We start from the raw sequence: 27,635 nt of genomic DNA on the forward strand, positions 1-27,635 counted from the left end.
GCATTATCATCTAACTATCTGGCATGTGGGCCCTTTAAGAGAAACAGCTATGACCCGGGAGCCTGGAGAGCTGACTCAGGTGTGGCCTGGCTGGAAAAGTTTGTTACTAATCTGCGCAGGCTTTCAGGGCTCTTCAAGAATAAGTTTGCTATGCCATTAACTAACTGAGTTTGTAATGCATTTCTACATAAACTACAGAGGACAAAACACATAGGATTACAGCATGAGAGTTTTTTGGAACTAGAAAGGTTTCATATTTTTACAGCCAACAGGTGATACAATGAGTATATAATATTGCCTACTTTATGTTTGTTACATTAATATCAACTTCCCTTGGAATACCTGGTCACAGAGATAGGAAGAGCAAAAATGGCCAGTTATTCTTATTCAAAAAGCCTGTTTCTCCCTTAATGGCAAATCAAGGCTGCTATCCTTAGACATATGCTCTATTTACCTATTAGGCCTTAATTCTGAGCAAGCATCCATAAGGCTGCTGTGTAGACAAGTGGAGGAGTAGCAAGTCGACTTGAACATGCTACCACATGTGCACTAATAGTACCCAAAAAATACCAGGGCTGCGTGTGGGTAGGTGATGCAGTAACAACAATGGGCATGCAGAGTCCAGCACATCTCCCTACGTCTAAACATTTCCTCTGCCAGAGGCATTTGGCTCTGTTGTTCTCTAAGGCACCTCTCCGTAGCAAAGGGACTCTGTACTTGTGGCACCCTCGACTGCAAAACTGTTGGTCAAAGTAGGGATGAGCTTTTGATCGAATACACGTGTTCTCATGAAATCTCTTTCAGGTTAGGTGCAATATACAGCCAGACACTTATCCAACACTACTGTACCATGGTGTTTTTTTCCTGTGTTACTGGGTTTGTTTTTAAATCATAGGCTGCTTGACGGTTTTGCTTTTGTGACTGCAACGTTAAGTTGCGACTTGTTTCATTCACGGCATGTTTGCAAACTGCCCTGTGGAACGTTTGGTGAAGGGCGGGCTGCAAGCGCAAAACAGATACATAAAAAACACATAGTAAACAAGATCTAGGAGTGGCAGTGAGCCGTTATAGGGCTGTGCCCCGTGTCTGTACGCAATGCAATACGCTCCCTTGCATCCACGCGCTCACTCCACCGACACATATACACAGCGCCCCGAGGCAGAGACTTCCCTTTGCATCCCCGCAAAGCCTCTCGCCCCCTTCGCAGCCCTGCCTTAGGAAGCTCGAGCGTTCTCAAGCAAGCGAGCGAGCGCGTGCCGCTGCACACGGCCCGGCCCCCCCGCGCTCCCCAGCCCCGCGCGCACAGGAAAGCCAGACGCGCTACCTCTGCTTCGGGTCTCTCCGAGGCCGCCATGGCCAGCACTTTCCAACTCCGTGACCTCCGACCTCCTGACGCACCAACCCGGAAGAGGAAGCAGCGCGCGCGCGAATAAGCAGCCGTCCGAGGGAGGCTTTCTTTATATCGTGGTCTCGGGTCTCCGTCACTATGCAGGTGAAATAAGCGGGCGGGGTTAGTGGGTCGGCGGCGCGGGGGCCTTTTGGGACCGCATCTTTCTTGGGAACTGGCTAGTTCTAGCTCAGTAGTCTAGCTGAGGAACCTTTCCCTCCCTTAGTTTACCTTGTTTTCCTCTTCCTTCCCTGCCCCTTTTCCCTTGCCCCCCCCCCTTTGTAAGCCTGCGGGTAGGGACTGGCTTGTTTTAATGCATTGCCTTTTTGGCTGAAGAACGGGGGGTACAAATGCTCTTTTCACTATAATAATAGTGAGAATGCTCTTCTGCAGAGATTGGGCAGGCGTAACAAGCCCTTTTCAGCCCAAGGGCCCGGTTCCCTTTTGCAGGCCTCCCGGGGGGGGGGGGGCGTGCTAATGGCGGGTGAGAAAATGGATGTGATTCTTAACTGTGTGCGTACTAGAAGCTGCGTGCTAGCCGGACGAAAGTCGGAGTTTCTGCACACGTACCTCGTGTGTCCTCCATCCAGGCAAGCAAGAACCAGTATTGGGAATTCATTAACTCGTTGTGGCCAGGAGGGCGTGGGGGCAGGGTTTCTGAGGGGGTGTGGCCCAAGGGTAGGTTGGAAGGCTACACATGGTCGCGGTGCCTGAAGTTTCCCACCCCTCCTCTGGGGAAAGCAGCTGCAAAGGTGAATAGGGTTCTTGCATTTTTATAACTTAATAGGTGTGCAAGGTATCTCAGTAAGTTGCATGCAACCCTTTCGTGAAGGGTTGGGAAAAGTTGAAATTCTCTTCTGTGCAAGTTATTAAAAAGTGTTGGAGCCTTGCTATCTTTTACAACTGATTCGTCTTTAGCTAACAGACTATCTGCCAACTTAAGATTCAGATAGCAACACTTTAACATGAAAGTTCCATTAAAATGTGCTAAGGATTGGGGTGCTAAACTGGTGGAGTGGTATTCGCAGTTGCAATAGGACTCTTGGGTGGATTTAAATGGCATTTTTAAAAGCTAATTACAGTTCAGCCATAATGTAAAATATGTTGGTGTATCTTTGCCTCCTGTAGGAGCTGAGATTTTCCTCATAATTAGCTGCATGCCCTAACTCATTAATTCATCTTAAAATTATTCATGTCTTTCATTTATATCCCAACTTCCCTGATATAACCATGGTTAGTGTTAACCCTGGTATAGATAGAAGACCAATAGTGTCTAGCAGTAAAAAGGAAAAGGGAGAATTCATAGGATATGGGGAGAGAGACAGAGGAAAATATGAACTCAAAGGGAATGGAGATCTCTTAATCATGGTAAGGAGATAAATAAATGTTACATGTTCCTTGGGTCCCAGAGCCTATTAGTCAAAGTATTAGTAATAATAGTAGTTTTATTATTTATACCCCATCCAGCTGGCTGTGTTTCCCCAGCCACTCTGGGTGGCTTACAGCACATTAAAAATGGTAAAACATTACACATTAAAAAATTTCCTGATACAGGGTTGCCTTCAGATGTCTTCTAAAAGTCAGATAGTTGTTTATTTCCTTGACATCTAATGCAGGAGATCTTGGGGTCCTCACTAGGCCCCAGTGGTGGAGGTGGTTCTGTTAGATTGCAAACCACTTGAAAGAGTCTCCTCCTGCTGTTTTCTGCAGATGCAATAGAGGCGGTAAAGAAGGTCCTCTTCGCCGTTGCTATCTCCACTTGGTAGGCTCAATGTTGAGCTCTAACCCATGTCTGGTCCGATTCAGAATGCGTTTTCCACAAAAACTAGAGTAACCATGGGGTGTTCTCTCTCTCCTCTGGCTCTATCCTTAAGGCTTAGCACATCTTAGAATTTGAAACCAGAATTGAAAGGCCAGGAAAAAATATGGGCAGTATCCAACACCACAGTTCTCCTGGCACAATATACTTTCACAAGCACAACAGAGCTTCCTTCCCCACTCCTGCCCCTTCCACCCCTGTGCATCCTCAAAACCATCTGGAGCAGATTTTGGGGGTGTATGGGAGAGGAGAGGAAATGGAAATTGTATTGCATCAGTGAAACATTTGTTCCACAACATTGGATATAACTCTGTTTGTACATTTTCACAAATAATAGAAAAGATCAAAAGTCCTCCCTCCCTCCAGTCATCCACAGTTAATCTTCCATTACTTATGAGCCATATGAAATATGTTGTCATTCTCTGTAATCATTTAGTTCTTCTGGAATCTTCACGTGTCCTTTCCATGTGCTAAAAGAATTACAAGATTATATCAAACTGGATTCTGCCTTGAGCCATGCACAAGCAGTACTCTTTAGAGCAGTGTTTCCCAAACGTTTTTGGGCAACGGCACACCTGTTTACTGAAAAAAAATCTCGCGGCACACCACCATTAAAGCCCCGCCCCGTGACGTCAGCGCGCAGCGTCACGCCGGGAGGGACGCACAAAAGTGAAAGTTTTCTCCCGCCGCGCAGGAGCGATGCCTCTCTCTGGCTCTCCCTCCGCGCAGGCTGAGGGAGGGAGGGAGGGGCGCGTGTGACCCGTCTCTGCTGGGAGACCAAACCCAGCGAGGCAGAGTCGCGCGGAGGCGCCCAGGCAGCGCTGCCGGCTGCGAGGAGGAGCGCCAGGCAGCAGCAGGAGGCGCGGCCTCTCCTCGCCGCCGCCGCCCCGCCTCTCGCCGCCCGACTCGCCCGCCTCCCTCCAGGCATCTCGCGGCACACGAGGCAACGTCTGACGGCACACTCGTGTGCCGCGGAACACCGGTTGGGAAACACTGCTTTAGAGAAGGAACACCACACACAGTTGGCAATAAAGTTGTTTTATTCAAGTGAAGACATAATTTATTTCCAGCTTTTCTACAGTTTCCAAATTTGCATAGATTGCTGTATTTTTCCATGTATAAGACAACCCTATTTTTGGGGACTCCAAATTAAGAAAACACCCTTCAGCACTACCCGTGTATAAGATGAGCCCTAATTTTAAACCTGATTTTTTTTGTTAAAAAACCCCTAGTCTTATATACAGAAAAATACGGTATATAGAACTACAGGCTTATTTCTGATGTTTATGTCATAAAATGTATATGAGTGGTAGTAAAAAAAATTTAAAAGCCTCCAAGTGGTTTACATAAAAGATAAAACAGGAGCCAAAAATAATACAGTGAAGGCACCTGCTTGGAAATCCCTGCCTATGGTTATCAAATTGTGAGTGCTGCCACACTAAATGATCATTTTCTTACAAATGTGGAATAGGTATTATGTGGCACCTGTAGTACTGTTAGTTCCACGAACTGAAGCTGTTGACTGAGTACATGAGGGATAAGGCAATCTCATAGGTGAACTAGTCCCAAATTGTTAAGGGCTTTATATACTAATACTTTGAACTTGGTTGGCCCAGTAGCAAATAGGGAACCAGTACAGATCTCTGAGCACAGAGGCCTGTACTCCTGGCAGCAATTTTGCTGCAGCATTCTGCACTAACTGCAGCCTCCTGATCAATAGAAGCAATAGAATACAATAGAAGCCCCACAGAGAGCTTATTTCAATAATCCATTCTTGAATGCATGAACTACTCTAGCCAGGCTTTCCAGGAACAGCTGTAGCTGTTGAACCAATGGCTGTTGGTACAAGGCACTTCTAATCACTGAGAAAACGCCCCCGGGGAAAGATGCCAAGCTTCCCAAGACGCCGGGGCTTCTCTCCGGTGGTCACTCTCTGGCTGGAATTCTCTCTCAGTCCAGAGAGACCGGTAATAAGCGACCCCTCCTTCATGAGAGAAGCACACTCACTTCCTCCTGGCATCTCATCACAGAAGAAAGAGACAGTCCGTAGTCTAACAGCTACTTTATTAAGACTGTACAATCATGACTGCTCTCTGAGCAGCAGAACTCAAGAGTCTCCAACTCGACTCTACTTCTGTACAGAAGCGAAAGAAAAACAACATTCAGTAACTCCACCCGGTTACACTGAGAACTGGCTGAGACTTCCTGTCTCACGCTCAGAGACATCACATGATGTCAACACTGTTGCTGCTCCTCGCAGCTGGTGGCAACTGAAGAATAAGAGCTTAGGGTCATCAGCAAACTGATAGCACTATCCCAGAAACTCATAGGGATGGCTTCCAACGGCTTCATGTAAATATTAAATAGCACTGGAGATAAGGATCAAGAAGCAGGAGCAAAGTTTCACACACACACACACACACACCCGATCCCATTCTGCAGAGATCAAGGTGACCAAGGCCGACTCAGTTCTGTGTCCAGGCCTGAATCCATGTTGGAATGGATCTAAATAATCTGCCCTCCCAAGAATGCTTTCAGCTGCCCCACCATAGCCCGCTTCACCAGCTTCTCTTAAAAAAGGAGGTACTGTATTTGCAACTGGTCAATACTGGTTGTTCTAATCCAAAGGGCCCAGAGCCGGTTTCTTTAGAAGCAGTTGCACCACTGCCTCGTTCAATGTGGCAGGGACCACCCTCATTAACCACACTCTGGACCCAACTAATTAGCCGCCCTCTGTTACCTTCAATAATCATCTGCAAATTTGAATAAAGACAAAAGCATGTTAGTGGGCTGCTCCAGGTAAAAATGTGCAGTTAAAAAATCATACAGTTCATAATTAACGCCAAGGACCGTAAAGAGCTGTCCCCACTGCAGAACAACAGTTTTAGTTCTATATATCCAAACAGATGTAATTGCATAGTTAATGTTCAGTTCACATTGGAAAGTGTTCCTTCTCTGGATTAAAGATCATCATTAACTGTTAATGGTTTACAAAAAGGCACCATTACTGTAATACTAGCTCAGAAGGCTTGTGAGGGCTTATTGTACACATCTGTCTTTTGTAATCATAATTCTTCTGAGCTAGTAATAAATCTGGTTTCATCTACTGGTTTTAATAAGCCACTCTTCTGAGCTGATATTCTATAAAGGGTGTCTGTTTGTAAATCATAACAGTAAAATGATGATTACTTCATAGCTTGCTTTGGTTCCCTCAATCCTGAATACTTGCCATGTCACAGGCAAATTTGGATACCACCCATGTCACCTTCTGATCAACATCATCTTACAAAATGGCTGGGGCAGGTTCTACAGGGGAGGATGCACTGGGACAACCGATCTCAGTGATCACGTGGCTTATAAAAGCTAGCTGGGAAGAGCTGGGCGATGGGCTTTGCGGGGTGGTGAATGCTTCTCTCTGTGAGGGAGCCTTCTCGGACCCGCTGAAATAGGCGGTTATCAAACCGCTTCTTAAAAAAACCAACTTTAGATGCTGCCAATATGACCAACTACCGCCCAGTCTCAAATCTACCATTCTTGGGCAAGGTGATTGAGCAAGTGGTTGCTGAACAACTCCAGGCACGCCTGGAAGAACCGGACCATTTGGTTCCCTTCCAGTCGGGATTCAGGCCTCATCATGGGACTGAAACTGCCTTGGTTGCACTGGTTGATGATCTCCCGCTGGCTAGGGACAAAGGTGAGAGCTGTTTCCTATTTCTGCTGGATCTCTCAGCGGCTTTTGACACCATTGACCATAACATCCTTTTGTTAGACCATAACATCCTTTTGTCTAGAGGAGCTGGGGGCACTGTTATACAGTGGTTCCGCTCCTTCCTGGGCCGTGTTCAGAAAGTGGTGGTGGGGGGATGAGTGTTCAGACCCCTGGGCTCTCACTTATGGGGTGCCTCAGGGTTCTGTCCTCTCCCCCATGCTTTTCAGCATCTACATGCAGCCGTTGGGAGAGATCACCAGGGGGTTTGGGCTGGGTGTTCATCAGTATGCGGATGATACCCAGCTCTACCTCTCTTTCAAATCGGAACCAGTGAAGGCGGTGAAGGTCCTGTGTGAGTCTCTGGAGGTGGTTGGAGGATGGTTGGCAGCTAACAGATTGAAGTTGAATCCTGACAAGACAGAAGTACTGTTTTTGGGGGACAGGAGGCGGGCAGCTGTGGAGGACTCCCTGGTCCTAAATGGGGTAATTGTGCCCCTGAAGCACCAGGCGCGCAGCCTGGGAGTCATTCTGGACTCAAAGCTGTTCATGGAGGCGCAGGTCAATTCTGTGTCCAGGGCAGCTCTTTATCAGCTCCACCTGGTACGCAGGCTGAGACCTTACCTGCCCACAGACTGTCTCGCCAGAGTGGTGCATGCTCTAGTTATCTCTCGCTTGGACTACTGCAATGTGCTCTGTGTGGGGCTACCTTTGAAGGTGATCTGGAAATTACAACTAATCCAGAATGCGGCAGCTAGACTGGTGACTGGATAAGACCATATAACACCGGTCTTGAAAGACCTACACTGGCTCCCAGTACATTTCCAAGCACAATTCAAAGTGTTGGTGCTGACCTTTAAAGCCCTAAACGGCTTCGGTCCAGTATACCTGAAGGAGCGTCTCCACCTCCATTGTTCAGCCCATTGTTCACTGAGATCCAGCGCCAAGGGCCTTCTAGTGGTTCCCTCGCTGCGAGAAGCCAAGTTACAGGGTACCAGGCAGAGGGCCTTCTCAGTAGTGGCACCCGCCCTGTGGAACGCCCTCCTACCAGATGTCAAAGAGAAAAATAACTACCAAACTTTCAGAAGACATCTGAAGGCAGCCCTGTTTAGGGAAGCTTTTAATGTTTAATTTATTGTTGTTGTTGTATTTTAGTGTTTTGTTGGAAGCCGCCCAGAGTGGGATTTTTATTTTTTTATTTATTATTATTATTATTATTATTACTATTATTATTATTATATTTTAGAGCTATCTTTGAGAGAGGATTCTGTGTCCCCCCCTTTCTTTCTCTGTTGTTGTTTAGATTAGTTTCTTCTATCTTATTGTATTATGAAAAGGCTTTTGTGAAATCTTACGGGAGGTGGTGGAAATCGATATAGAATCTCATGAGACCTCATAGCTTCTCTCTCCATTTTGGAAATTGCCTTTATTCCTACCCTTTCTTCTCTACAACTTTATAGTAGTTCAAAAGATTTTTTTTCTAGAATGTTCCAGACTTCATTGGGTCCTTACTTTTTTCCTATCCTATTCACCTTCCTAGTATAAAGTAAAATCACATGTTCCTGCTTACAATTAAGTGTCTGGAGGAAACGTGTACATTGCTAATTGTTGTGAAACGTATTGGCCTAATTTCAAAGGGCATGTTTTGTGATATACCGTATTTACTCAAATCTAATGCTCACCTTTTCTAGCCAAATTATGTTGCGAAAATTAAGGTGTGCATTAGATTCGATGGCACATTTACATTCGCCAGCAAATACTTTTTTCTTTCTTTTAAGGTTTCTGAAAATTGAGGAGCGCGTTACATTCGATGGTGCATTAGACTTTAGTAAATACGGTATACTAGGGGGCTGTGAACTTGGTTGTAAGAATTGTGACATCAGAAAACTTACTACACTACCAAGTACTTACTACACCACTGTCTTACAGAGGACAATTTTTTCCAACATAACTACATGCAGTTCCTGCTTCTGGAATGTTTATCCAAAATTTCACTTATCTGAACACACAGAATTATACCCAAACCTTTCATCATGAATGGCTGATTCAGATATGATGGATGTCAAAACTGTGGTTAAAACAAATCTTGACTCCTTTGAAATGTTTGCTTTGCAAGGCAGAAAGCATGTGCTACTGGAATGTGACCTGTATTTTAAAGAACCCCAGTACAGTGGTACCTCGGGTTACAGACGCTTCAGGTTACAGACTCCGCTAACCCAGAAATAGTACCTCGGGTTAAGAACTTTGCTTCAGGATGAGAAGAGAAATCGTGCTCCGGCGGCGCGGCGGCAGCGGGAGGCCCCATTAGCTAAAGTGGTGCTTCAAGTTAAGAACAGTTTCAGGTTAAGTTCGGACCTCCGGAACGAATTAAGTACTTAACCTGAGGTACCACTGTAGTATCATGTAGTTTAAACCCTTTATATCTATCCCATCACTCAGCTTCCCTTGTTTTTATAACAGTGCTTGAGACACACCATGACAGCTCCGTAAGTTTTTGCTTGTTGAAGGCCTCTAATTTGGATCAAAGGCACAACCCTACACTAGGAAAGGTAGGGAACAACCCTATAAATCCGGAACGGTCAGAACCTGACCTACCCTACAAACTTTGATTTGTGCAACTGTCCTCCTTTCAACCATCTGATACAGCTATTAATGATCATATACCAGAGCAGCATAGGTTACAAATAAAAGTAATCAGTGCAGGATTACCTCCCCAGATAATCTTTCAAAGATATTTCGTCAGTGCAAACAAGCTTATTGGGAATGCTATTGACATACTTGCACCAAGTATGATGTAGCAAGAGGGATACCCAGTGTTTGCATTCACCAGCAAGGAACAATGCAAAGGCAGTGTTTGAACAGCACCCAAAGGGAACCCTGAAAAGAGGAAATGTTGGGGAAATATCTGTGGCCAATATTTAAGAGTTGCTTCTCTTAAGAGTGAATACAACATCATGGCAGAGATCCAGAAATTCATCAACTCCTTCCCGATGCTAGTCCCGATGTTTGTGCACATATCTTTAAGCCCATAGGGTTAAGACAGAGGCACCCAAAAAGAAGGCGCAAACACAAGTGAAATACAAGGAAGGTCATGCACCAGGCACCATGTCTTAAACCTCTGGACTCAGCTGAATCAGAATATCATCATTGCTATCTAGCATGACTTCAGTCTAGCAAGTTTTCTTTTAGCACTCCTTACTCTTGCCACGCATTTGTCAAATGCTTTGTCAGAGACAATAATCTTTCTATACTAAAAATAATTATAATAATTACTATGTTCACTACAGTGGTACCTCGGGTTAAGATCTTAATTTGTTCCAGAGGTCCGTTCTTAACCTGAAACTGTTCTTAACCTGAAGCACCACTTTAGCTAATGGGGCCTCCCGCTGCTGCCGCGCTGCCAGAGCACGATTTCTCTTCTCATCCTGAAGCAAAGTTCTTAACCCAAGGTACTATTTCTGGGTTAGCGGAGTCTGTAACCTGAAGCGTATGTAACCTGAAGCGTATGTAACCTGAGGTACCACTGTATATAAAGCCAAAAGTGGCCCTGTAAACTGAACACTCATTAATTAGAAAATTGGTTATTACTCTATCCTTTCCAGAGAGAGGAGAAGCAGCTTGAACTATCTCTTGAGGCTCTCATCAGTCAAGTGGCTGACCTGAAGAATTCCTTAGTCGGTTTCATTTACAAGCTGGAAAATGAATATGACCGACTTACCTGGTAAGAGGCTTTGAAGAAAATTGTGTGGCTACTCTTGGTTGTTGGTGGGAGCTGTCATTGCAGCATCTACTTCTTTTTTGATCTTGGAAAAACACACACACACACACACACACACATATATATATTATTAGTTTTCCATTTAGCGATATATAATTACATTATTATCTACTTTACCTCTCTGGCTCTCTAGAGCCTATCGACTTCCTTCCCTCCCACCTCATGGCTTTCAAAATTAACCTTTATATCATAGTATTTTATACGTTTTTCAATTCTAATTACAGTACACTCATTACAAAATATCTCAAAATTTAAATAAATATAAAAAAGGGGGAAATTTCTCATTACAAATCTTCAGACAGCCCTACTAGTGATGTTAATTGCTTACAATGATCTTTCACGTATCGTATAAATTTACTCCAGTCCTTTTGGAATACTTGATCATGCTGGTTTTGGATTTTCCCCATCAGCTTCACCAGTCCATAATTTTCATCTGCTACTCTTCTTTCGTTGGTACTTCTTGTTGTTTCCATTTTGGGGCTAAAATAATTCTTGCCGCTGTTTTTGCATACATAAACAGCCTTTAACTTCTATTGGTATATCTTCACTCACTATACCCAATAAAAAGGCTTCTGGTTTTTTAACAAAAGTATTTTTAAACATTTTCTTTAACTCATATATCATTTCATAGAAAGCCTTTACCTCTTCACAAGTCCACCACATATTGTAAAAGATACCTTCCTTTTCTTTGCAATTCCAACACTCATTAGTTCTTGTCCTATACATTTTAGCAAGTTTTGATGGTGTTAAATAATAATAATAATAATAATTATTATTATTATTATTAATAATAATACCCCGCCCATCTGGCTGAGTTTCCCCAGCCACTCTGGGTGACTCCCAATCGAGTGTTAAAAACAATACAGCATTAAATATTTAAAACTTCCCTAAACAGGGCTGCCTTCAGATGTCTTTTAAAAATAGGATAACTGCTTATTTTCTTGACATCTGATGGAAGGGCGTTCCACAGGGTGGGCGCCATTACCGAAAAGGCCCTCTGTCTGGTTCCCTGTAACCTCACTTCTCACAATGGGAACCGCCAGAAGGCCCTTGGTGCTGGATCTTCGTGTCCGGGCTGAACAATGGAGGTGGAGACGCTCCTTCAGGTATACAGGACTGAGGCCATTTAGGGCTTTAAAGGTCAGCACCAACACTTTGAATTGTGCTCAGAAACGTACTGGGAGCCAATGCAAATCTCTCAGGACTGGTGTTATGTGGTCCTGGCGGCCTCTCCCAGTCACCAGTCTAGCTGCCGCATTCTGGACTAATTGCAGTTTCCGAGTCACCTTCTGTGCTTGGCCCGGGGGTTAACCCAAGCAACGCGGTCCAGGTCCGATCCCGAATCCAAGGGATTCCATGAGGACTCAGTCCAACAGGGCCGGGGTCCTGGGGCGGGTTCCGGCAGCCTTTTATCTCTGACGGGGTAACGGCCGGTCCTGATCCCCCAGTGACTCACCTCCCCGTTTTGCCCAAAGGCGATCACTCCTGCTGTGAGTACTCAGGTCTCTCCTTCTCTCAGACCTGAGTCTCTGCAGCTCGGGAGATGTCGGTGGGTTACTAGACCCAGAGGCCGCCACAGCCTCTCCTGACCCAACTGGTAGTGGAGCAGCTGCACGTGATTGCCCAGCAGAGGGCAATGAAGTAATCCCCACATCTGGAGCCAGGGCAGGCTCAGGCCCCTGACTCGGCTCAGCTGGTGCTTGTTGCAAGGGAACCTGTGCAGACTGAGGCTCTTCAGAATCAGTCCCCAGACTTGGTTCAGATGCCGCCTGAGGCAGAGGCTCTGGTCCGGACCGAGACTCCTTCGAGTCCGAGCCCAAGTCCTAGGCCATCACACTTTCAAAGGTAGCCCCATGTAGAATGCATTGCAGTAGTCCAAGCAGGAGATAACTAGAGCATGCACCACTCTTGCAAGACAGTCCGTGGGCAGATAGGGTCTCAGCCTGCTTACCAGATGGAGCTGGTAGACAGCCGCCCTGGACACAGAATTAACCTGTGAGTCCAAAGCTGTGAGTCCAGAATGACTCCCAGGCTGTGCACCTGGTCCTTCAGGGGCACAGTTACCCCATTCAGGACCAGGGAGTCCCCCACACCCGCCTGCCCCCTGTCCCCCAAAAACAGTACTTCTGTCTTATCAGGATTCAACCTCAATCTGTTAGCCGCCATCCATCCTCCAACCGCCTCCAGGTACTCACACAGGACATTCACCGCCTTCACTGGTTCTGATTTAAAAGAGAGCTGGGTATTATCCACATACTGATGAACACCCAACCCAAACCCCCTGATGATCTCTTCCAGCGGCTGCATGTAGATGTTGAAAAGCATGGGGGAGAAGACAGAACCCTGAGGCACCCCACAAGTGAGAGCCCAGGGGTCTGAACACTCATCCCCCAAAACCACTTTTTGGACACAGCCCAGGAGGAAGGAGCGGAACCACTGTATAATAGTGCTTCCAGCTCCCAGCCCCTCCAGACAGTCCAGAAGGATATTGTGGTCAATTGTGTCAAAGACTGCTGAGAGATCCAGCAAAACCAGGAAACAGCTTTCACCTTTGTCCCTAGCCCACTGGAGATAATCGACCAGTGCGACCAAGGCAGTTTCAGTCCCATAGTGAGGCCTTGGAAGGGATCCAAATGGTCCGCATCCTCCAGGCGTGCTTGGAGTTGTTCAGCAACCACTCACTCAATCAGCTTGCCCAAGAATGGTAGATTTGAGACTGGGCGATAATTGGCCATATTGGCTGGGTCCAAAGATGCTTTTTTAAGAAGCGGTTTAATGATCGCCTCTTTCAGTGGGTCTCGGAAGCCTCCCTCGCAGAGGGAAGCATTTGCCACCCCACAGAGCCCATCGCCCAGCCCTTCCCGGCTCGCTTTTATTAGCCAGGATGGGCAAGGATCAAGGAGACAGGTGGTCGGTTCACTCGTCCAAGCAGCCTGTCCACTTCCTCGTAGGTAACAGATTGGAATTGATCCCATGTAACATGACTATACATGACTCTAGCACTCTCCCGCCCCAGCCCTGCTCCCACGGTGGAGTCTACCTCCTTCCAAATCTGAACGACTTTATCTTCAAAAAACTTTGCAAAAGCATTGCAGGAGATCTTGGGGTACCTACCAGGCCCCAGTGATGGTAAATACCATCTATACATCATTTTCATAACATTTTCTTTAAGTGCACTGCATGCAGTAAAGTTAACACCTTCCTTCCACAACCTTTCCCAAGATTCTAACTGAATATTATATCCAAAATCTTTAAGCCCATTGTATCATCACCACTTTAACCTCTTCATCTTTAGTATGCCATTCCAATAATAGTTTATACATTTTCGATAATATTTTCCTCTTATCACCCAATAAGTCTATCTCCAGCCTAGATCTTAGTGTACTGAAACCGTTTTTCTTTTTATCCTCCTTAAACACATCATTTACCTGATGATATTGCAACCAATCCATCAATAACTCTTTTATTTCTTCAAATGTTTTTTAATTTTAACTGACTTGCTATCTCTGTCAATAAATCTCTATGCGTGGCCCACTCTCCTTTCATATTTAACTTTTTTACCATTATTCCTTCTATTGGAGAGAGCCACCAAGTGGTTTTACGTTCCAATAAATTTTTATATCTATTCCACACCTCATAAATTGATTTTCTTATTGTGTGGTTCAGAAATCCTTTATGCTCTTTTACTTTGTCATGCCATAAATATGCATGTCATCCATATCTGTTGTCATAGCCCTCCAAATCTAAAAGATCTGTGTTCTCTAACAAAATCCAATTCCTCAACCAACATAGACAGCACACTTCACAATATATTCTCAAGTCTGGCAGGGAGAAACCACCTCTTTTGTATCTGTTAGGATTTTGTATTTAATTCTTGGTTGTTTCCCCTGCCAGATAAATTTTGATAATACTTTTTACCATTCTTTGAAGTGCCCCACCCTGCACAAAATATTATTCATAACATCCTTTAAGGGTGACATCAGTTGTTCACACAGTTTTTTGTTGTATTTCGCAGTGAGTCCATCCAGTCCTGGCACTTTACCTATTTTTAATTGTTTTATTGCTGATTGTACTTCCATTATTGTTATTGGTGTATTCAATTGGTCTTTTTTATTTTTCAGAATCTTCAGTAATTTGTTCTGTTTCAAATAGTTTTCTATTTTTTTCTATATTTTCTTTTCCAGCTTTATATAATTCTTTATAAAATCTTAGGAGATTTTTCCTGATCTCTTTCGGGTTTTCTATTATTTTATCTTCTATTTTTAGCTTATTAATAGTATTTTGTCCTTGTTTCCTTTTCAGTTGCCAAGCTAATAATTTTCCAGGTTTATTGGCAAATTCAGAATTCCTCTGCCTTAGCATTTTTATTTTCCATTCGACTTCTTGATTAATTAATATTGAAAATTGGGTTTGCAGCATCTTAATATTTTGTTTTATTTGTGTACTTCTTGGTTTTTTGATTAATTGCTTTTCATTTTCCATTATACGCTTTAATATGTCCTCCTTCTTTTCTCTTACTCTTTTCTGAAGGCTATTTTGTTGTATAAAGAAACCTCTCATTACCACTTTGCTTGCATTCCATACCATATCTATTCTGTCTCTTTATTCAAATTCAATTCAAAATACTCTTGGTAAAGTCTCTTGTGCCCTTTGCATAATCTTCTGATCATCTAGTAATCGTTCATTCCTTCTCCATGTAAACTATGATTCATCTCTTCTCTTTAATTCCATTACAATCGGATTATGATCCGACAGTCATTGCAGCATCTCTGTTAGCTTTGCCAGTTTGTTGGAGCATCCCTTGTCAAATGTGGTAACCCTGTGCATACTTACCTGGGAAAAATCTAATTGAACCCAATAGTGCTTGTTTCTGAGTAATTATGTGTATATCCAGACTGTTAAACAGTTATGAAGCAGTTTTCCTTCATCCAGCTTTGCTTGTGGTACCCTGTTGAAGACTGTGTGAAATCCCTATAGTTCTGTTTGATGTGATATTTTCCATAAATGTAGGATGAGAGCAATTACCGTATTTTTCGCTCCATAAGACGACTTTTTTCTTTCTAAAAAGTACGGGGAAATGTCTGTGCGTCTTATGGAGCGAATGCGTGGTCCCTGGAGCCAAATTGCCCAGGGGCGAAAAGCAAAGGTTTCCCTGACTTCACCCGCAGTTTGCCATGTTAAAGTAGATTCCTGTGTCCATTTCTGGGCGGCTTCTGTGTTGATATTCACATTTTGTCCCAGATTATTTAAACTTTCTGCCATTAAATCAATTTTAATATTTGCAGCATTTACTTTCACCAGCCTTTCATTCATCAAATCTGTTTTCTTATGAAGCTGTTCCAGCAAATCATTTATTTTCAATAATGCGGCCACAAAGGCCTCTTCTGTTGACATTTCATCTGTTTTTTCCTTTCCGTTTGCCATAACACTTAAAAGATTCAAGGTCAGTCCCTGAGTCACACAGTTCTTATCTTGCAGCTGGAAGCTCCCCTAGCCCAGCTCTTAAAAAGTAACCAATTTCAGAAACTTCCACTAGGGGGAAACAGTTTCTATTTATAATAATCAACGATATCACCTTTAAGCGCAATCCAAAGTTAGTTTCAGTTTTCAGTTACTTTATTACTCCTTTTTAGAAGCAGCGGGAGACAGTGGAAACAATATATCTCTCTTATTTCGCTAGCTGTCAAGGAACGTTCTAAGTGCTGTCAATGGACATTCCAAAACGTCAGTCCTACTAGCAGCCCGTTTCCAGGGTCAGAGCGGCAGTCCTTTACCTCTCTTTACTCTCTCCTGCAGGCATACTTAGTCCACAACTTCCCCCCTCTTCTCCTGCCTCCAAGGGGGGTTTTATACTCTTTGCCGATGGAAATTTAATCTTTTACAAAAGGCTTTCCAAGACTTCAGCTTAGAGACTCCTTGCCTCACTCTATTTACAAATAGGGAAGGCAGACTTCCTGTTTTGAACCTCCCCGTTTCGATGCCAAATTAAACGTTTAAAATCCAATTCTCCCGTATCAGCTCTACTCACAGGTAATTACTTTAGAGTCCAAATTGTCCACAGGAAAAAGTCAGTGCTCTCCGGCAACAGCTATGCGGCTTCACTCCGTGGAAGAAGCAGACAATTCGAAGCACCGCGCCACTCACCCCACGTCGCTCCGGATCCCCGAAACTGGGTTTCCCTGCGAGTAGGGGAGGCGCAAAAGGTGCCCGTCGAATCCCACGTTCACAGGCTTCTCCCGCCTGTGATTTTAACGGGTCTCCGCTTTCGCCGTAGCGGCCAGACCCAAATTTCCACGGAGCAGATTCCTCCCGGTCAGAGGAAATCCGCCATTGCCCAGAGGCACCAACCCGGAAGTCCAATCCGAAAGTCTTTTCGCTGCTGGCAGCCACCATCTTCACTCAGTTCCAATAAAATCAAATCTAAGCGTCTCCTTTTCCCAGACCGGTTGCATCAAACATTAGCCTTTCCAGAGAAGATTTACCAAATCAAACTGGAAACACAAGTATAATGACATATTAAAGGCTCACCTCCCCCTTTGACTATTTGTAATTCTGCAGCCAGGTCTTGACTTCCAATCTTGGCGGATTTCAAGTGCAACACAACTCCCACATAGATTCCAGGAAACCGTCCAAGTTTTTTTAACATCTCTCCAGTGGCTAATGAGATTCTGCTTCTGTCTGATGTCCACACATTGGAGAATCTTTTATCCCCTTCCAAGCAAGTCAAAGATCGAAAGCCTTAATTATATAGTATTATTATTTCCACACAGTTTATATTTTTAGAGCCATATTATATCAACAAATACAAAACTTTCCAATCTCGCTTGTTATAGTTAATGTAAACGGTTCTTCTGGGGTTTTTTTGCCAAATAATATAATAAAGCATAGTACAGTATTAAGAGAGGCTCCCACCCCTTTTTGTTCCATTCCAACATACCAACTTAAATGTTAGTCCTTCTTCCACTCAGTCTTTTCTGGCACCTCGGTGGCTGGGTTAATTAGCAGAGTAATTTCTCCCTCCTCGCTCAAAGCATGCCCAAAACTTAAATCCAATTTTTCATCTTAAGAAATCGAACTTGATTCGCTCACAGAGACAGCATCCAGGAGAGCCAGACTCTCTTGGGGGCTTTCCATCCAGTGCCCCCAGCCCCTCCTTCTTTCCAAATTTGGGGCTAGTTTGTTGGGCATCCGCAGATGAGACTGTGTCTTCCTGTACCCCTGGGAAGATTTTGGGAGGCTGATTACTCCTATCTCAGCCTCTAATTACCCCATGAGAGCCGGAGCGATGGAATTTTCAGTCACCTTCCATGGCGCCTCAAGCGGAAGTCTGAACAAGAATGCATTTCAAGTCTCCCATCTTGTCATGGGGCAGAATCCCTCTAGACCAGGCATGGCCAAACTTGGCCCTCCAGCTGCTTTGGGACTACAATTCCCATCATCCCTGACCACTGGTCCTGTTAGCTAGGGATGATGGGAGTTGTAGTCTCAAAACAGCTGGAGGGCCAAGTTTGGCCATGCCTGCTCTAGACAGTTCTTCTCTACCCAGATACCCTCATTGTGAAGCACAGTTCTTAACCCGAGGTACTATTTCTGGGTTAGCGGAGTCTGTAACCTGAAGCGTCTGTAACCTGAAGCGTCTGTAACCTGAAGCGTCTGTAACACGAGGTACCACTGTACAGCCAGTGTGACATAGTGGTGCTAAGAGTGTTGGACTAAGACCTGGGAGACTGGGGTTCTAGTCCCAAATCAGCCGTGAAGCTCACTAAACTACCTTGCAGATTTATTGTGAAGACAAAATGGTGCAGGGGGCGGGAACCATGAATGCCACTTCGAGCTCCTTGGAAAAAAGGCGGGATGTAAATGTAATAAAATAATTCAACAGTGAAGATTTGAACTTCCCACAGCCAGAGGTAGGGATGCTCTATGTGTGCCTCATGTCCTTTTCATTTCCCCATCTCTGCTTCAGGCCCTCAGTGTTAGACAGCTTCGCTCTGCTCTCAGGTCAGCTGAATACCCTGAATAAAGTGCTAAAACATGAGAAGACTCCACTGCTGCGCAATCAGGTCATAATTCCACTAGTGCTGTCTCCAGATCGTGATGAGGAGATCATGGTAAGGATTTGGCTGATTATTACAATCTATTTTATAGCTACAAGTCATTTCTTGGCTCCAGTGCTGGTGAAAAAGTTGAGTGACAGGTTGGTTAAATGAGAATAGTAGCACCTTCAATCCTTAAGTACAGTGGTGCCTCGCAAGACGAAATTAATTCATTCCGCAAGTTTTTTCTTCTTGCGAGTTTTTCGTCTTGCGATGCACGGTTTCCCATAGGAATGCATTGAAAATCAATTAATGCGTTCCTAGGGAAACCGACTTCAGACCAGGTCCGGGGACACTCTGTCCCCCGACCTCTTCTGAAGGCTGGGGGGGGGGACAAGGGCTTTTCTTCCGACCCCCAGCATTTTAAAAAACCCCGGGACAGCGGAGGGCTTCTCCGCTGTCCGGGGCGATCTTAAAATGCTGGCGGGCGGCATTTTAAAATCGCCCCGGACAGCGGAGGACTTCTCCGCTGTCCGGGGCGATTTAAAAGCCCCTGGGAAGGCAGGCAGGGGGGACAAAGACTTTTGCCCCCCGCCAGCCTTCAGAAGAGGTCCTGGACCTCTTCTGAAGGCTGGCGGGGGGCAAAAGTCTTTGTCCCCCCTGCCTGCCTTTAAAAGCCCTCCCGGAAGAGCAGAGAAACGCGCTGCGTTTCTCCGCTCTCCCGGGAAGGCAGGCAGGGGGGACAAAGACATTTGCCCCCCGCCCTCCTTCAGAAGAGGTCCAGGACCTCTTCTGAAGGCTGGCGGGGGCGAAAGTCTTTGCTCCCCCCCGCCTGCCTTCAAAAGCTGTCCGGCCAAGGCTTCGCGGACCTCTCCGCAAGCAGCGGCAGCGCTGCCGCTGCTTGCTGAGTGTTGCCGGCATGCCGAACCCTGCGCGCGCTGAGATCAGCGCGCCCAGGCTTCGCGGACCTCTCCGCAAGCAGCGGCAGCGCTGCCGCTGCTTGCTGAGTGTTGCCGGCATGCCGAACCCTGCGCGCGCTGAGATCAGCGCGCCCAGGCTTCGCGGACCTCTCCTGCCTTCAAAAGCCGTCCGGGATAGCGGGAAGCGCTTCCCTGCTATCCCGGACTGCTTTTAAAATGCTGGCGGTGGGGAGCAAAGCCTTTCGGCCCCCGCCAGCCTTCCTGGACCTCTTCTGAAGGCCAGAGGGGGGGGGAAAGGCTTTGCTCCCCACCGCCAGCATTTAAAAGAGGTCCCCGGAGATTTCCCTATGGGCTTTCGTCTTGCGAAGCAAGCCCATAGGGAAATTCGTTTTGCGAAGCGCCTCCAAAACGGAAAACCCTTTCGTCTAGCGGGTTTTCCGTCTTGCGAGGCGTTCGTCTTGCGGGGTACTACTGTATTATAAATGGCAGAGCACGTAATGGATTAGACTAGATTGCTCACGTTCCAGTTTTTTATTTGGGGGAGTTTTAAAAATGGCATTTCCTACCTGTAGGCTGAAGTGGTACACTTCATTACATCACTTCACTTTGCTGCAAATGTTGACTAAGCCAGAAACCAATGAGAAAAGAGGATCTTTAGGAAAGCAGGGATGTAACAAATTGAGCCTCAGTTCCTTCATGCTCTATTCTGTGTTGGCCTCTATCTCCTCCCATTCTCCCTGATTTCTGTCACAGCCTCATACCTTGCCAACCTTGCTACTGGAAGAATCTTTTAGCTAGGACTTTGTGTATACCGTACACCAAACACGAGGGTGTCATGCCTCTGCAGCCTAGAAAGGAAGTATGCCACATCTTAGCTTATGGGGCAACTAAATTGCCACAATGGGACATTCGCTCTTCTCCTCACCCATGCTGCCCACAATACCGGTGAGGGTGGGAGGAAAAAGAGAGGACCTTCTGTTATACAAGGAGAATGCTGACAGAACATTCTCCTTAGCTCTACATTGATTACAACCCCTGGATTACAGAGGCTTGTTTGACATTCCTAGGTCATGTCTTAAACAATGTTGCTCAATCAGTTCTCCAAAAACTAGTGTTACGCAGCGCATGTCTTCAGATAAACATGAAGACCATAGTTTGAAGTTTCTCACAGAATACACATTCATTTTATTTTTGCCCTGCTTTTCAGAAAATATTGCCGCCAAAGCAGCTTACAGTTCAAATCCACAGAACGATAAAATATAAAGGGTATACATGGCAATCTGTTCTGGCTCCTGTTGGCTGGTGATACAGTCCCAATTTTAGACTCTTCCTTCATAGTCAGAAGGAGCTACCAAGGTACTCAGCTGCTAGCTGATGGTAAAGAAGCCAACACAGAGAAGTAACAGTTTCTGCTCACCTTCATTGCTTAAACTTTTTATTCATTAGTAATTTAATTGCTAGAATCCTGCTGGTGGGTATCCTGGGCCTAAATTCCCAGGAACAACTGGGTCTCTGTAACCTATATCAGGTCTGTAGAGCCAACTTCGTATTCTGTAGCTTTGCGGCAAAGTATGACTTTGATCACTGATGGTCTGGATGTTCCAGCGGCAGACAGAAGGCCGAGTGCCAGTGTTCAGCCATGAGGTCGTGCCTGATCACCTGAGAACCAAGCCTGATCCTGAAGTAGAGGAGCAAGAGAAGCAGCTGAGCACAGACGCGGCTCGGATTGGTACCGATGCGGCACTGGTAAGGGTTTCAGCTGCTTAAGTATACTCAACTCCTAGGTTTTTGTTGTTAAATATCTCTTGCTGAATATTTATATGTAGGAATCCTGTGGTCTTTTGCATCTCTCTCTACCACCATATTCTCACATTTAATATTCTGCATCAGAGTTGCAAAAGTTCACTTACTGGAATCCCCTACAGTGCAGGACTCACAGCTTAAAGTAGCCCTGACAGATGGCAATCCAACCTCTGTTATAACGAAGGAGAGACCCCCACTTTCTGAGGTAGTCTTTCCCACGGCTTAACGGCTCTATCAGAAAGTTTTTCCTAATTTTTTGTCAGAATCTCATTTCTTGTAACTTGAATCTATTGGCTTGGGTTCTACTCTCTGAAGCAGCAGGAAACAAGTTTATTCCATCTTCCATGGGACAGCCTTTCAGATATTTAAAGATAGCTATCACATCACCTCTCAGTTTGCTCTTCCTCATGCTAAACATACCCAACTCCCTCCTGTTCCTCATAAGGCTCACCAGCTTGTCAATATACTTCTTAAACTATGGTGCCCAGAACTGGATGCAGTTTTCAGGTGGGAGTCTCAGCAGGGCAGAACAGAGTGATATTATTACTTCCCTTGATCTGAACACTATACTTTTGTTGGTGCAGCCTAGAATTGCATTGGTTGGGGGGTTTTTTTTGTTTTGTTTTTTTGCTACTGCATCAAGCTGTTAACTCATGTTGAGCTTGTAGTCTACTAAGACCCCTAGATCCTTTTCACATGTGCTGCTGTCAAGTCTGTTGTCCCCCATCCTATATTTGTGTGTCTGATTATTCCTGCCTAAGTGCAGAGCCTTACATTTGTCCCTACTGAAATTCATTTTGTTAGTTTTCTATTGTGATTCTTGGAGGAAGGATGGTATAGGAATAGTAGCAGCAGCAGCAGCAGCAGTAACAGTAGCAGTTGTTTGGGCTCAGTTCTCCAATCCGTTAAGGTCTTCTTAAATCCTGATTCTGTCTTCTGAAGTATTAGCTACCCTTCCCAGTTTGATGTCTTCTGCAAATTTGATTAGCAGACCCTCAATTCCTTCATCCAAGTCACTTATAAAGATGTTGACAACACTGGGCTCAGGACAGAATCCTGCAGTACCTCACTGGTCAGTCTCCGTCCCACCCGGAAAATGAAGAACAATTAGTGAGCACTCTTTGGGTTTGGTCAATCAACCAGCTACAAATCCACCTATCAATAACATCATCTAGGCCACATTTTACCAGCTTCTCCACCAGAATATAACGGGAGGTTTTGTTGAAAGTCAAAATTCTGCAGATTTTATCTAAATTTTGGATAATTTTATTAAGTGCACCTTTAAAAGCTGGTTTTATTAATATTTTTAATAAATCTTTTATACTGTTTTATGTAAAATACTCAAATAGTTTTTTTATTGAGCAGTCTATTAAAGGTTGTAATTATTTTTTTTAAGGCAACACAAATTCCTTTACATGTTTTACTGTGCAAATCTTATCATTGCAGAAACAGATCCAAAGCTTAAACAAAATGTGCTCAAACTTATTGGAGAAAATCAACAAAGAAGACCGAGAGTCTGAGAGTGGAGGTATGGCACTGGAGAAGCAGGAGGGACAGCAGAGGTGTTAGAGGGGGTACACAGTCCAGTAGTCCTAGAAACAGAAATAGTAGAATAACAGCAGCCAAGATTAGCATAATGGTATTAAGACTGTGCCCTATAAATTTTCCTTTGTTGTGCAGGTTTACGGCAGAACAAGCAGACATTCAACCCTGCTGATACCAATGCACTTGTTGCAGCTGTGGCCTTTGGAAAGGGTCTGTCAAACAGACGCCCACCCGGTGTATCAGGGCCTGTACAGTCCGGTCAGCCAGGTGCCAACCCCATCATAGCAGGTGCTTCTGCTATGCAGCAGGTACAAATGTCTGGAGCATCAAGCCAGCCACAGTCCATGCTTGGAGGAGTGCAGATGACACAAGCAGGACAGCCAGGTAAATAAAAGCATTCAGTCATATTGGAGTGTCTCAAATGCAAAAGGAAAGGAAGTGCAATGTACGGGTGTAGCGAGTGGGGAGCTATGCTGAGACAAGAGGAATCGGTGCCTGGGGGAATTTAAATGCATATACAGTGGTACCTCAGGTTAAGTACTTAATTCATTCCAGAGGTCCGTTCTTTTTTAAAAAAATATATAATAATTTTTATTAAATTTTCCATTTAACAATCCAATCATATCACATTAATTATTCCAAATTATACCAATACATATCATTAAGTCCAAATATTTTGCCAAATTTTAAATTTTTGTTGGGGGTTCCCATGCTTCAAGTTCAGTAAGGGTCCAATAATCTCATATTTCTCCTGCTTTTGGTGTTCACAAGTCCCATCTTCCGATCTTCTTGTTGTTATCGTTTTTCTTTTTAATCACCTCTGAGTTGTTTCCACAAGCGAGTTGAAGCAAGCATCATTATGTTTCCGTGTGAACTTTGTAAGGCTCTCCCTTTCTTTTCTTTTTAAAGCTGGTAAGTCTTTTATTTACAGTAAATCATCACACGCTGATCCAAAAGTCCTGCTCGGGCGGCAGGCGCCATTTTTGTCAGTTCCGATGAAATAAATTCTAAGCGTCTGCTCATTAATTTTCCCAGACCAGTTGCACCATAAATTAGTCTTTCCAGGGGAGATTTTGCCAAATCAAATTTACAATCCAAACATCAAAGCAGTGGCTCGCCTCCCCCTTTGACTGTTAATCTCGCAATATAGTCTGTCTCATAATGGCGGATCCCGATTAAGAACTGCGTCACAGGAGAGCCTTTCATTTTTCTTTCCAGATCTTCCAAAAAACAAACAAAGCTTAGTAATAACCTTTAGTTATTATTTTTATTTCCACACAGTTTATTTTCTAATCTCACTTGCTGTCAGTCATGTGACGGTTCTTCTAGGGGAGGGGTTGTTAGGTAATATCATAATAAAAAGAAGAAGCTTTCCCCCCTTTCCGTTCCAGTTCAACATACCGACATAGCTGTGATTCTTTGATGTTATCTTCTGTGCAGTCCATTCCATCACTCTTAATTTCTCAGTGGCAGGCTTAATTAGCAGCTGATAAACCCTTTTCTTCGCTCGAAGCATGTGCAATTACTTTTATATCGAAGATTTTAACTTAAGTAATGCAACTAATGTTGCTCTCAGAAGCAGCATCCGGGAGATCCAGAGCTCACTCGAGGGCTTTCCGTCCAGTGCCCTCACCCCCTCCTTCTTTCGAATTTGGGGGTTATGGGCAACCGCGGACGAGGCTGCATCTTCCCTTCCCCGGGAAGAATTTCAGGAGGCTGATTTACTCCCATATCAGCCTCTTAATTACCTCGTGTGAGCTGGAGAGATGGTATTGTCGGCCATCTTCCAAGGCGCCCCTAGTGGCCCCTCTCCCTAGCGGCCCCCCATTCTTAACCTGAAACTGTTCTTAACCTGAAGCACCACTTTAGCTAATGGGGCCTCCTGCTGCTTTGAATCCTTTCTTTCATTTTGTCCAATTCTGCATAGTCCATTATTTTCGTCTGCCATTCTTCTTTCGTCAGAATTTCTTCTTGCTTCCATTTCTGGGCTAACAATACTCTTGCCACAGTTGTTGCATATAAAAACAATTTAACATCTTGCCTATTAATGTCCTGACCTATAATACCAAGTAAAAATGCTTCTGGTTTTTAAAAAAAATGTATATTTCAACATCTTTTTCATCTCATTATATATCATTTCCCAGAAGTTCTTTACGTTTTTACTTTCCCACCACATATTATAAAATGTTCCTTCTTTTTCTTTACATTTCCAACATTTATTATTTGTCTTGTATATTTTAGCTAATTTCCCTGGTGTAATATACCATCTATACATCATTTTCATCATATTCTCTCTCAAAGCATTCCAGACTGTAAATTTTATCCTTTCATTCCACAACCTTTCCCATTCTTCAAGCTGTATATTATATCCAAAGTCTTTTGCCCAATGTATCATCTTTCAAATGCCATTCCAACAGTATTTTATACATTTTAGATATTATTTTACATTCATTGTTTAATATTTCTATTTCAAATTTTGATTTTTTATCATCAAATCCTTTTTCTTTAAAATCTTGTTTATACATTTCATTGACTTGGCAATAGTGCAACCAATCATTCACATAGTCTCTAACCTCATAAGGTTTCATTTTCCATTTATTTCCATTTCCCTCCAACAATTTCTCATAGGTAACCCAGTTTTTACTCATATTTATCTTTTTCACACTCATTGCTTCCAATGGAGATAACCACCACGGTGTTTTACATTCTAATAATTTTTTGTACCTATCCCATACTTCATATAAAGATCTTCGAAATATATGATTACCAAATCCTTTATGGATTTTTGTTTTGTTATACCATAAATATGCATGCCAACCAAATCTATTATCATAACCTTCTAAATCCAACAAATCTGTATTTTTAGCAACATCCATTCCTTTAACCAACAGAGGCAAACCACCTCATAATACAACTGGGACAGACCATAATATCTTGTGCTGTATTCACCACCCTCTGTAGACACTTCCTATCAGTTGATGTCAAACCAGCGTACCACACTGTGATGTGGTGTGAAAGGACACTTTCTATTGTTGACCGGTAGAAGGAGATCATCAAATGTTGATTGACATCGTTCTTTCGCATTACTCTGAGGAGATGGAGTCTCTGTGGGCTTTCTTAACCACCTGGGTTGTATTTATTTTCCAAGTAAGGTCTTCGCTGAGATAAACTCCTAGGAATTTAAAGGAAGAGACTCTCTCCACACAGCCCTCCCCGATGTACAGCGGGGCTAGTTCTCCTCTCTTCCTCTGAAAGTCCAACACCATCTCCTTTGTTTTGCTGATATTAAGGTGCAAGTTGTTCCCTAGGCACCATGTAGATATTTTTTGGACCTCCCCTCTATACACTGATTCGTCTCCAGCTGTTATTAAACCCATTATGGTGGTGTCATCTGCAAACTTAATAACTGCAGTAGACAGGTCAGATGATACACAATCATATGTATACAATGAATACAGGTAGGGACTTAGCACACATCCCTGTAGTGTGCCCATGCTGATTTTTAAGGAATTAGATGTTACATGTCCAATCCTCACTGTTTGTGTCCGATCTATCAAAAAGTCTTTAATCCAGTCACAGATGGTAGGAGAAAGGTTCATGTCAGCCAACTTTTTAATGAGGATGTCCAGAAGGATTACATTACACACACTCTGGGGGTGGGGATGAAGGGGCAGGTATGATAACCTATATACATATGATTATTTTCAAAGAATTGAGCTCTTAAATGGAGCATGCTGATGCAGAGGAATTTTGCATTGTGCAAGACTACCATTGGTTACTATACCAGTTCCCACTGCATTCCAGTTGCTAGGGAACAGCAGCAGGAGAAGACTGTTGAGCTTATTTTCTCCTTTGGGCTTCTCAAGAAGTAGGTGTTTGGCCACTTTGGGAAACAGGATGCTGGACTAGATCAGCCTTTGGTCTGATCTAGCAAGGCTCTTCTTATGTTTTTATCGATCAAAACAAGTCTGATAGATTTTCACACCGTGAATATGGGGAGGGGATGCAGAAGTAGAAGAAATTAAACAGTGAGAGAGGCTATACCTCACTTAGAAAGTGTGTGCAAAGAAGATTCTGACATGAACCCCAGGGAAGAAGTGGGGAGAATGTTCCCACTTATATGTTTATCACCCCTAAAATGTAGACTGTTCTAACACATTGCTAAGCCCAGCTGCTTTCCTCTCTCCAGGTAAAATGCCCAGCGGCATAAAAACCAATATCAAATCAGCTTCAATGCACCCCTACCAAAGGTGAGTAGGAAATATTCTGGCTTGTTGCTGCTTCTGGACCGCCTTTCAGACTTCAGCTCACTCTCAACAGCAAGATTACTGACTAAAGTTCTGTCTCCTGAGATAATTACCTTCTCATTGAGATAATTTATTTACACGGCTGCATTTATCACTTGGGACTCAGAAGTGTTCAGTGTGTTCATACAGAATGGCATAGGCATTCCTTTGGGAAGAACACATCTGCCGATGAACCAGGCCTGGATGAGGATCAGATCTTGACTCTTTTCTACACATATAAATATGAAACCTGATTGTCTTGGAGTGTGCTTTTGTGATTAGAATTGGATGGTGGAGGAGTAGACATGCAAGATGTACTCTTTATGGTTTTTTGTTTAATAAAGATCAGATGTTC

General features: G+C 44.1%; 2 protein-coding genes across 8 annotated transcripts in view; one reads left to right on the forward strand and one right to left on the reverse strand.

The window, feature by feature from the left end:
• The window catches only part of SZT2 (SZT2 subunit of KICSTOR complex), a 76,641-nt gene extending 75,226 nt beyond the window's left edge, over positions 1 to 1,415 (reverse strand). For all 7 annotated transcript variants that reach the window (XM_077928815.1, XM_028733761.2, XM_077928813.1 and 4 more), the window contains exon 1: positions 1,325 to 1,415. In XM_077928815.1, the coding sequence (XP_077784941.1) occupies positions 1,325 to 1,354 (30 nt within the window). In that variant the 5' untranslated portion in view covers positions 1,355 to 1,415. The remainder of the gene's footprint in view (positions 1 to 1,324) is intronic.
• MED8 (mediator complex subunit 8) lies at positions 1,355 to 27,635 on the forward strand. Its single transcript, XM_028733782.2, has 7 exons — positions 1,355 to 1,492; positions 10,515 to 10,633; positions 18,657 to 18,801; positions 21,252 to 21,392; positions 22,896 to 22,977; positions 23,130 to 23,378; positions 27,184 to 27,635. The coding sequence occupies exons 1-7, from the start codon at positions 1,487 to 1,489 to the stop codon at positions 27,246 to 27,248; spliced, it is 807 nt and encodes a 268-aa protein (XP_028589615.1). The 5' UTR covers positions 1,355 to 1,486; the 3' UTR covers positions 27,249 to 27,635.

This window comes from Podarcis muralis, chromosome 5, assembly GCF_964188315.1.
Source record: "Podarcis muralis chromosome 5, rPodMur119.hap1.1, whole genome shotgun sequence".
Lineage (NCBI taxonomy): Eukaryota > Metazoa > Chordata > Lepidosauria > Squamata > Lacertidae > Podarcis > Podarcis muralis.